The sequence below is a fragment of the Mastomys coucha genome, unplaced genomic scaffold (assembly GCF_008632895.1).
Source record: "Mastomys coucha isolate ucsf_1 unplaced genomic scaffold, UCSF_Mcou_1 pScaffold21, whole genome shotgun sequence".
Classification (NCBI taxonomy): domain Eukaryota; kingdom Metazoa; phylum Chordata; class Mammalia; order Rodentia; family Muridae; genus Mastomys; species Mastomys coucha.
The window spans coordinates 173,164,996-173,176,209 of NW_022196904.1; the positions used below are offsets into that span (position 1 = coordinate 173,164,996).

General features: G+C 48.4%; 1 protein-coding gene across 1 annotated transcript in view; it reads left to right on the forward strand.

Moving 5' to 3' along the window:
* Ubtd1 (ubiquitin domain containing 1) overlaps window positions 1-9,951 on the forward strand; it is a 54,602-nt gene extending 44,651 nt beyond the window's left edge. The window contains exons 2-3 of the mRNA XM_031390340.1: window positions 7,401-7,628; window positions 8,898-9,951. Coding sequence (XP_031246200.1) covers window positions 7,401-7,628; window positions 8,898-9,283 — 614 coding nt within the window. The 3' untranslated portion in view covers window positions 9,284-9,951. The remainder of the gene's footprint in view (window positions 1-7,400; window positions 7,629-8,897) is intronic.
* Window positions 9,952-11,214: the final 1,263 nt, after the last annotated feature.

An 11,214-nucleotide genomic window follows, 5' to 3' on the forward strand; every position in this document is an offset into this window, starting at 1 on the left:
TCCTGCCCCTCCAGTCACACACACACCTGCCCAGTCACAAGTACACAAGGAGCTTTGCTGTTACCTGCTCACTCCAGTCACAGGAGCCCAGGACCTTGTAGATGTCTCCTCTACCTCCTCCCATGGGGATGTGCCTTGACCATAATTATTGTGTTTACAGTCTTTCGTGGGCTGCATCCAAAGCAGGGTGTTTCCTCTGCTCCGGCTTTGACTCCTGCGCCGGACAAGTGGAATCCTAAGTAATCACCCCTGGCTGTGCTGCTGTTGAACCCCACAGAGCCCAGCCTGGCCTCGGTGCTGACAAAACCCATGGTGCTGCCAGTGCTGAAATGCTAGCTGCTGATCTCTCTCGCTTTCCCTGCTCCTCCCTGCTATCCTCAGCTGGCTTTCAGAGCTCTTCAGCTTCTCTCTGGCTAACCCCCAAACACCATGTGTCCCCTGAGCTTATTAACAACTTCCATGGTAGTCTGATTACAAACACAATTAATTCTCATTTAGAAAACTTTTTTAAAAGAATTGTTTTGGGTTTTTTTTTTTTTTTTGGTTTTGGTTTTTGTTTTTTCAAGACAGAGTTTCTCTGTATAGCCCTGGCTGTCCTGGAACTCACTCTGTAGACCAGGCTGGCCTCGAACTCAGAAATCTGCCTGCCTCTGCCTCCCAAGTGCTGGGATTAAAGGCATACACCACCACCGCCCCGGCTATTTGTTTATTTTATATGAGTACACTGTAGCTGTCTTTAGCCACACCAGAGGAGGGCGTCCAATCCCACTGCAGATGGTGTGAGCCACCATGTGGTTGCTGGGAATTGAACTCAGGACCTCTGGAAGAGCAGTCAGTGCTCTTAACTGCTGAGCCATCTCTCCAGCCCCCAGAAAACTTTGAGAATTTAAAAAAAAAAAAATCACTGGTAACTGCTGCCATTCATCTATAGCCACTGTTCACATTTCAGTGTAAATTCTTGCAGTCTTTTTAATATTTACATAATTATTCATACTCTTTTGGAAGCAAAAGCTGGGGCACAGACACTTGCTGGTCTAGAGCCTTTCCTCGTTGTTACCAAGTGGCCGCCACAGATGGGTGGCACAGAGGTAAATTTTACTTCTTTTTCTGCATACTTCAGCTGTCCAGCTGTCCCTGCTAGAAACTACTGAGTTAAACTGTTTGTCTTAGGGTTATTTTCTTAGAATAAATCCCTAGAAAGCCAAGAAGTTGAGCCAAACTCTGTAGTTTTGACATCATATCAAATAAATTAGCTTAATAAGATTTTTAACAATGTATTGTGTACAAGTGTTCATATCCTTTTGAGACAAAGTCTCATGTAGCCCAGGCTGCCCTCAAACTCACTCTGTAGCCAAGAATGACCTTCACCTTCTGATCTTCCTGCCTCTACCTCATGAATCTTGGGCTACAGAATTAATGTGATACTGAGGATCAAACCAGGGCTTTGTGCATGCTGGACAAACACTCTACCAACCATCAGCAGTCAGCTCCATTCTTTTCCTTAAATCATTATTTCATTTATTATTCATATATTTAGTTAGTTAATTAGTACAACATCTCATAGTGGAGCCCTAGCCTTGCATTTGCTGTAGTACACGTTGGCCTCAAATTCTTGGCAATCCTTCTGCCTCAGTCTTCTGACTACAGATAACTTTCCAATTTGATTTTAACGTGTGTGTGTGTGTGTGTGTGTGTGTGTGTGTGTGTGTTGCACATGCATGTACATATGCCAGAGTACTCTAGTAGAAGTAATATCAAGTTCCCCCTTCATCTTCCACCTTGTTTGAACCAGTCTCTGCTGGGTACACTAAACTAGCTGGCCCACAGCTTTTTAACCAGGGAGTGGGGGGTTCTTCATCTCACTGTAGAAACACAGGCATCACAAACAAGCACTACCTTTCGCAGCTCTTACACAGGGTTGGGGGGATTTGAACTGAGGTTCTCACCGTTTTTGTTTGTTTTGGTTTTTGGTTTTTTGAGACTGGGGTTTTCTTTGTAGCCCTGGCTGTCCTGGAACTCGCTCTGTAGACCAGGCTGGCCTTGAACTCAGGGATCCAACTGCCTCTGCCTCCCACGTGTGCTGGGATTAAAGGTGTGTGCCACCACCTGGCTGAGGTCCTCAAAGTTATTATGTAGCAAACGTTTTACTCACTAAGTCATTACCCCAACCCTATTTTTTTTTTTTTTGCTTTGTTGTTCAATTCAACTACCTACAAAATATCTTGAAAGTAAAATTAAAAAGCCCCCATCACTGACTTGTGCTTAAATGAAAAGCTTCCTTTTCTGGTTGGTCTGGATTTTGTCTGATTGTACACACCAGTACATAGGGTCCAGACATCCAGGCATGTGTCCTGTGCATGCTCATGTTTGTGCCTGGAGAGCTGATATTTTTATGCTATGTTTGACCCACTGATGAGGAGCCAGGCTGGCCTAGAGATGCTGCCACTGCCCTCTGCTGCCCCACAGGAGAACAACACTGAAAGCTAACTGGCTGGGTTCCTGTTTGCCTGATGTTAACTCCCTTCTGCTCCTGCCTCACCACCCCCTTGGTGGTTGAGGGAAGCTTGTAAAGCCTCATATTCCGGGTCACTGTGGTGCAGTTGATATCTGGAGAGGCTCATTCACAGTGTCAACTCATGAGTGAGAAAATTATAAATGAACTTTAGAAAGTTAGCTACTGTGTGGGTAGAGAGAGAGAACCCCAGAGGTTGCTTTAAGAGATTTATGAACAAAGCAGTATTCTCAAGGAAGTTGTGAGCGAAGACAGCATCCCAGGTACAAGTGTGGGCTTCCAAGGTGATGTAGAAGCATCAGATGACAGACACCATACTGCCACACTGCTTTTGTCTGGGTTCTAGAGATTTGAACTCAGGTCCTCACAGTTGCACAGCAACCATCACAGGGATGTTATTGCGAAGATCAGTCCTTTACACAGAGCCCATGGGAGAAGAATGTGTACATAGTTATGGTTCAGATGTCCTTAGGGTCACAACGCAGTAACCTCAGTTGTCAGGCACAGCTGAGGTAAGACTTGAAACATCCCAAAGCTTCCCCGTGGCTTCTGTAGGAAGCCCGTGATTAGCAGAGAATGAGGGCATATTCCTGTAATGCCAGCATGGTGAGGTCAGGGCAGGAAGGCTAGGAGTTAGGGCCATCCTAGACTAGCAGAGAAGGAAAAAAGGCAGTGCTGACACTCAATGGTGTCCTTTTGTTCAGCCCTCAGCAGGTTAGGAGTTGCCATGCACCAAACCCTACCTCTGCCCAAGCTAAGAGCAGCAGACAGCCAGAAAGACCAGAGAGAAATACATCTAGCAGGGAGGAGGCAGGAAAACTACAGAAAGGTTCAAGAAGCCAGTGAACACTGAGCAGGGGCCAGAAGCTCCTCGTCAGGGTCCCAGGGGCATGCCCACTACTAGCCGTGGCTCCTGCAGGATCACAGCTCCGCTTAAGGAGTAGTCACCCCCAGAGACCCAAAGAGTCAGAAGCAAAGAGTGTAGACATCAGAAGGAGAGATGGGTCCTTGTTCAAGGCAAAAACATCTTCGAACCAAAGTCCACCCCAAAAGTGTGTTTCCAAAATGTGTTGCTATTTCCCAGTGCTTCTTTCTGTTGATCTTGCTTTGATTTTTGTGGTTTGTAGGAAGTGTAGGGGTTATTCTATATGGAAAACCTGTAACCCCACCATGATCACCAGATAGCCCACCTTCTACCCCGCCCCTACCCACAGTGTTCTCTCTTGCTGGAAGAGAGGTGGTATGTGCACCTGGGCTCATTTCTGGGTTCTCCTATTCTTTTGATCTCTTTGTCCATTTGTGATGACCATGGCACTGGGTCTCCATAGTGGTGGTACAGGCTATCCCACTGTATCCTTGGCTCATATCCCCGCCCCCATTCATTCATTTGTTCATTCATTTTATATCCCAATCAGTTTCTATTGCAGCTCCCCTCCCTTTTCCAGTCCCAGGCTCCTGTTTTAAAGACTCTTATTTCTTAACTTTGCTAACTGATAACTTGTTATAGTTCCCAGTCTGAAAGTACCGGTAAGCCTGGCTCCTCTGCTGCTCCCTGGCTATGACTCATACTACTGTATTTATTGCATCTTATGACCTTCATTGTTGGGTTTTTGTTTCTTTTGGTTTTTGAGATAGAGTTTCTCTGGGTAACCTAGATTGACATAAAACCTACTGTGTAACCATGACAGCCTCAAACTTGTGAGCCTCCTACCTCCATCTTTTTAGTACTGGAGTTGCAGGCACGATAGGGTCTTGTCTTATAACCCTGGCTGTCCTGGAACTCACTACGTAGATCAGGCTGGCCTCCTAACTCACAGAGATCTGCCTGCCTTTGCCTCCCAAGTGCTGGGATTAAAGGTGTGTACCAGTACACCCGGCCTCTGTTGGGTATTTTCAAGAACTGGTTTGAAGTTGTTTTCTTCCAAAGATGATCTGTGTCTCCCAGGAATACTTTCCATTGAATGTTGGCCACAGCTTTCCACTCACACACATGGAACTGTGTGTTTTAGAGTACAAGCCACAGGATTTAGTAAAACCCCTCATTCTGCCCCCAAGAGGCCTTTTAATCTCCCTACACCTGCCCTGTCTTCTGTGAAATTTCATCCTGGTACCTACAGCCTCAGGCTGCAAGGCTGGGATGGGATAGTGGACGCAAATGAAAAGGCATCAGTGCTCAGTGAGCAGCATGCTCTTGCACTGCGCAGCTGCACTCCTGGCCCCACTGGCAGCAGAGCAGGGCAGCCTGCGCCTCAGCTTCTAGCATGACCTGTCGCAGAGTACAACCTTGGACTTGCTCTGTGGTCAGGGTGAACTTTAATGCTTCACCTAGCTCCTGTGAGTTCCCAGCCCTCAACGTTGAGATGGCTGAGCCTCCAGATGCCTGACAGAAAGCCTCTGCCCCAGTCTTGACCATAGGCTGGAATTGTCTTGTAGATCATTTGGACCTGGGTACCAAGAAGAAATGACACTTAGCAGAAATAATTTTATTCGGATGCTGAAGAAATTGGTTTTTTATGACTTTTAAAAATTATTAGATCATGAATACACCTCAGAACTATAACAATTATTTATATGTACAGACACTGAAAACAAAAAGAAAAGAAAAAGTTGATCATATCTACGTGGGAGAGTAATAAGATGTTAGTAATTTTATGTGTATGAGTATTTTGCCTGCATGTGTACCACATGCATGCCTGGTACCTGTGGAGGCCAGAGTAGGACTTCAGGTGCCCTGGATCTGGAGTTACAGACAGCTGTGTTCCAGTATGTGGAAGCTAGAGTAGGACTTCAGGTGCCCTGGATCTGGAGTTACAGACAGCTGTGTTCCAGTATGTGGAGGCTAGAGTAGGACTTCAGGTGCCCTGGATCTGGAGTTACAGACAGCTGTGTTCCAGTATGTGGGAGCTGGGACGCAAACAAGAGTCCTCTAGTAAGACAGCCAGTGTTTCTTAACTGCTGAGTCAGCTCTCCAGCCTCAAAATTTTTTAGTCATGTGGAAAGTTGACATTAATATAAATATGAAGTAAAATGAAAATTGAAATTGTATATTGGCATGAAAATATCTTAACTGTTTTCTGGGAAAAGGATTGTAAGGAAATGAATTTAATATCATGACCAGAGTGCAGAGTACAGGAGAATATTGTACCCACCTCCCTTCCTCCCTCCTTCCTCCCCCCCTCCTCGGTTTTTCAAGGTCCTGGAACTCAATCTGTAGACCAGGCTGGCCTCAAATTCAGAAATCCTGCCTCTGTCTCCCAAGTGTGCTGGGGCTAAAGGCGTGCACCACCACTGCCCGGCTCCAGATTTCTTTTATGCTAAACATGTACTTTATAATCTAAGAGCAAGATAAAAATGTCCAATAACAAGCTGGAGGCAGTGGGGCATGTTTATAAACTCAAACCCTAGAAAGCTGAGGCAGGAAAGTCGTAAATTCCAGGTCAGCCCTGAGATATTCTATAAAACAAAACAGTAAACCTTTAACAACAACAAAGGTTGTGCAAACAGTCCCCGACTTAGGATCTTTTTTATTGTCTTTCTTTCTTTTTCCTCTTTTCTTTCAGTTCCTTTCTCTCGCTTTCTTTCTTAATTTTTTTGTCTTTAAAAATTATATTGTCCTGCCGGGCAGTGGTGGCGCACGCCTTTAATCCTAGCACCTGGGAGGCAAAGGCAGGCGGATTTCTGAGGTCAGCCTGGTCTACAGAGTGAGTTCCAGGACAGCCAGGACTATACAGAGAAACCCTGTCTCGAAAAATCAAAAATAAAATAAAATAAAATAAAATAACAAAATAAATAAAAATTGCATTGTCAAGGCTAGAGACATGGCTCAGTGGTTAGTGCTTGCTGTTCTAACAGAGGACCCTGGTTCAGTTCCTAGCAATCTTGTGATGGCTTACAACTCTTTGTAAGTCCAGTCCCAGAGGCTCAAATACTTCCTCTGACCTCTGAGGGCACCAGGCACACACATGGTGCACACATGCAGCTAAAACACCCATACACATAACAAAAAATTTAGAAAATTATGTGTGTGTGTGGTGTGCTCGTGCACACACACCCCCATCCCCACATGGAAAGCAGAGGACAGTTTGTAGGAGTTGGTTCTCTCCCTCCACCATGTAGGGTCTAGGGAACAAACTTAGGTCGTAGGCTTGGCAGCAAGTGCCTTTGCTCACTGAGGCAGCTCATCCGCCCAAGATCTTTTGACTTTAGAAGGTGCAGAAGTGATAGACAATCAGTGGAAACAACACCTCAGCTTTTAGTTTTGATCTTTTTCTCTGCTAGCAATGTACAGTGTGACACCCTCCCGTGCTAGGTAGCAGCTGTCTCACCCACTCATGGACAGCTGACACTCAGCTTGGACTGAGTTGCTAAGCCGCAGTGGTCTGTAGCTTATAGACACTGTGCATTTTGTCTCAGAATATTTTCAGTTTATGATGGATTTAGTAGTACATTGTAAGTTGAGGTTCATCTCTACAGAACATACTTGGCTCAGGCTGGAGAGATGATGGCTAGGTGGTTAAGAGCACCTGCTCCTCTTACAGAGGACCCAGGCTTAGTTTCAGCTCTCACGTGGCAGCTCATAGCCATGTATAACTCCCATTCCAAGAGATTTAACACCCTCCTCTACTGGTTTCCTTAGACACCAGCCATACTCATGGTACACACATATAAAACAAAAATAAATAAATACAAGGGACAAGAACATACTTGCCTGAAATTTTTACTTCATATCCCTATCTTGGGTTTCCCCTGCTATCTAGAAAGTGTCCCAGTGCCCTAAATACATAGGGACTGGTACAGTGGAGTCCCTGATAGGCTGGGGCCAGAGAGAGGGTCAATTACAGCTTAAGTGGCTTCAGAGATGCCGAGCCTCTGCATCTGTCTTACCCAGGTCGCAATGAGCCCTTGAAGAAGGAGCGGCTCAAGTGGAAGAGTGACTATCCCATGACTGATGGGCAGCTGCGGAGCAAACGAGATGAGTTCTGGGACACAGCACCTGCCTTTGAGGGCCGAAAGGAGATCTGGGATGCCCTCAAGGCTGCCGCCTATGCTGCGGAAGCTAACGACCATGAGCTGGCTCAGGCCATCCTGGATGGAGCCAGCATCACCCTGCCTCATGGTAAGCTGGCAGGGCCTGAGCTCTATTCCCCGGGCTGGGGCTGGAGGTTTCATTAGCACAGAGGTGGAAAGCCAGTCACATGTGAGAAGTTTCTATTTAAGCTGGTGGACATGAAGGAGTATGCAGGTATGTGTGGCTGCCGTCTTCATTTAAACAACTCTCTATGGCATGAACAAAGAAACACAAGCTACAAAACCAAGCATGGTGGCACATGCCTGTGATCATGAGAGGCAGACACGGGGATCTGAAGTTCAAGTTAGGTTGAACTTGACTAACCTAGGTTACATGAGACTGTCAGGAGGAGGAAAGGAAGGGGAGGGGCAGTAGGAGGGATGGATGGACAGGATCCCCCTTTGCCTCATGAGAAGACAGACACCACTAAAACCTACAAGCTAAAGGCTTCCTGAGGGGACTCAGGGCCTAGAGCATTTGAGGCACTGATCTGGAACCTTCTGCTGCATGGCCTCAGTTCTGTTCCTAGCACCCTCATTAGCTATAAAGGGAAAGGAACAGTAGACCTTCATTCACACACCTGGGTCTCGACTGTGTTCCCTTCTCAGCTTGTGACTTTTCCTAGCCATATGTCCTGGAGCAGGGCAAGTCTCAGGTTAGAGCCGGAGCCCCTCGAAGTCACAAAGGATTGATCATGATGTGCATAATATCACCTAGTCCAGTACCAGCACTTACAAGGACGCTGAAGACTAAGTAAATGTATTACTACCTGCATTATATTATACCAGTAAGGAGACTGGGGCCCAGCCCGGCACCTAGCATGTGTGCTCAGCCAGAGTGTTGAATAAACACATGAAAGGTCACATGCCATGGCTGAACCTGATGACCAGGAACTTAGCCCAGACTCCTGACTGTGGGGAAGGACTGGGGGACTGTGAGGTAGCTGTGGTGGGTGAGTTAACCTACTTACACTGCTGTCGCAAAGGTCCACAGGCAGGCTCCTTAAACAGTAGACGTTTGTTTCTCACAATTCAAGAGACTGGAAAGTCCAAGGTCAGAGGCCAGCTCTTTAGTTCTGGTGATGCGTCTTATGCTTTTGCTGGTTTACATGGTAGCATGAAGGAAGAGAGGTCTGAGCGGGTGCTCTGGGGCTTTTCCTTGAAAGGAAGCTGGTCCTGTCAGATTGGGCCCTTGTCATTTACTCATGTAATCTTATTCCTTCCAAATTTGCCTTAACATGGGAATTTGGGGGACGCAGCACTTTGTGTGTGACATCAGGCCCCCCAGACTACACTGACCATCCTGCCTTTCCCACAGGAACTCTTTGTGAATGCTATGATGAGCTGGGTAATCGCTATCAACTGCCCATCTATTGCCTGTCACCGCCTGTGAACCTGCTGCTGGAGCACACAGAGGAGGAAAGCCTGGAGCCTCCTGAGCCCACCCCTAGTGTGCGCCGTGAATTCCCACTGAAAGTGCGCCTCTCCACAGGCAAGGACGTAAGGCTCAATGCCAGCCTGCCTGACACAGTGGGGCAACTCAAGAGGCAGCTGCACAGCCAGGAGGGCATTGAGCCATCCTGGCAGAGGTGGTTCTTCTCTGGGAAGCTGCTTACAGACCGCACAAGGCTCCAGGAAACCAAGATTCAAAAAGACTTTGTCATCCAGGTCATCATCAACCAGCCCCCACCACCCCAGGACTGAAGGCACCTGACTCCTGGGAAAAGAGGCCATAGAGGTCCCCTGCAGGCTGTGGGACCCAGGCCTGTGGCCACCTTCCAGTGCTGCTGTCTTCTTCAGGGGTGCCTCCCGCCCCCCTGCTGTATGGCTCTTAGTGAGCTGTGAAGGGACCTGCCTTCCAGGGCACTGGATCCACCAGTGCTCAGCACCCAGGGAGCAGTGCTGCCTGCCACACACAGGCCTTGACAGCCTTGGAGAAAGGGCACGGGGCACTCTCCCCACAGGTTGGAGCCATGGGGCCGTCCTGCAGACCTGGAACCCGGATCTGTTGTCTGCTGCCACACTGTGCTCACTCCAGTTTTCTGCTCAGGGTTGGAAGCAATTGCTGTCTCCCCCTTTATCCCTCTCCATGACTCTGCCCAGGGCACAGTGCCAGTCCCCTGGATGGGGAGGGAGCCCAGTGGGCCCCAGGGTCTGAGGAGCTTGAGGAGGGCCTCTCTGCCTCTCCCTGCACCCAGCACAATCTGCAGAGATGAGGCAGGTGGCCAGGCTTCATGGCAGGGGTTTGCACAGGGCTATCTCCAACTGTAACCGAGGCAGGGTGGGGTCCAAAGCCTGGTCATGGCCCAGCAGGGTCCTGTGTACAGACATCTGCAGTTTATCAATAAAGCCTTTGCTCCTCTCTTGTCTAGCACATGACTTCGCATTTCACAGCATGCGCGTGTGCCCAGAGCTGCTGCTGGTTTGGCTGTAGATGGGCACAGCTGAGCATCCAACCTGATGCTGCTCCTGTGGGCCCTGATCTCCTCCAACCTCACTATGCTCCTGTGGGTCCTGAAAAAAGCCACTTCACCTCTCAACGCACTTTGCTTTTCTTTAAAGTAGAGATTGTGCCTCCTGCAGCAGTTGGTGGGACAGGGGTGTGTGTGTGTATGTGTGTGTGTGTATGTGGTTCAGATATGAAAGAGTGAAGGGGCACCCACAGGAGGCAGCAGGAGCTGTCGGCAGCCACCCCACAGGCCACGTGGGATGGTGAAGATGCAGTGCCCATGCTGTGTCAGAGTGTGGGATGACAAGCTTCCAGAAATTTGTGAGCCAGAGGCAGCGAGGGCTGATTCCTCCTGTTTCTTCTGGGAACTGTGCACATCACCAGAGGGGAATCTCAGGGTGTCACTTGCAGTTGTAGAAGTTCGGAACATGTGTAGTCTACTGGCAGGTTAAACCTAGGTCATAATGACCCAGGGCTCCAGTCTGGGAGTCCCAAGTGTGGAGCCGTTCCTCTGTATATTCTCTGTTCTCAGGGAATGTGGCCAGCTCCACCCAAGGCACTCTGACTTTGCCTAGTACTCATGAGATGGCCTTAGCTCTGAACACTGACTTTCCGAGGCTCTTAAAACAACACTTAAGTCCTGGTGAGGACCTAGGAAGATGAAACAAACAGATGGACAGGGTCTGTTCATGGCTAATGGGCATGCCATGCAGTGTAGCCATGTTTCCCTAGGGAGTGCTGTGGGACCCATAACTGCCACCAGAGGGCAGCAGCTGCTCCAGTTCTTGCTTGGAGAAGGTCTCAAATGCCCATAGGTCTGCTGGGGCTCATATTTGGTTTTTCAGGCTCCCCTGACTGGCACAAGCTAGACAGCATTTCTTGGCATCCAGCAGGTGGCACTGCCATCCAGGCAAATGGCAGCATGTAGGTCCTTTGCAGCTCATTCGCCCTGGCTAAGACATAGCCAGTTCCCAGCACTGAGGACACACTGGACAGGCCTCTTTCCTGCAGCTGTCTTTTTGGGGCGGTGTGCCTTCTGGCTCTGGTAGGCCAGAGGTTAGGGGAGGGGCAAGTTCCCTGGCCTGGACAGTGGTTTCCCATGCTCCCTGGGGCTGTCCGAGGTGAAGGTGACAGGTGGGGGAGGCAGGTGGAGAGTTGAGCTAGTAAGCTCATGACAAATGGAGAA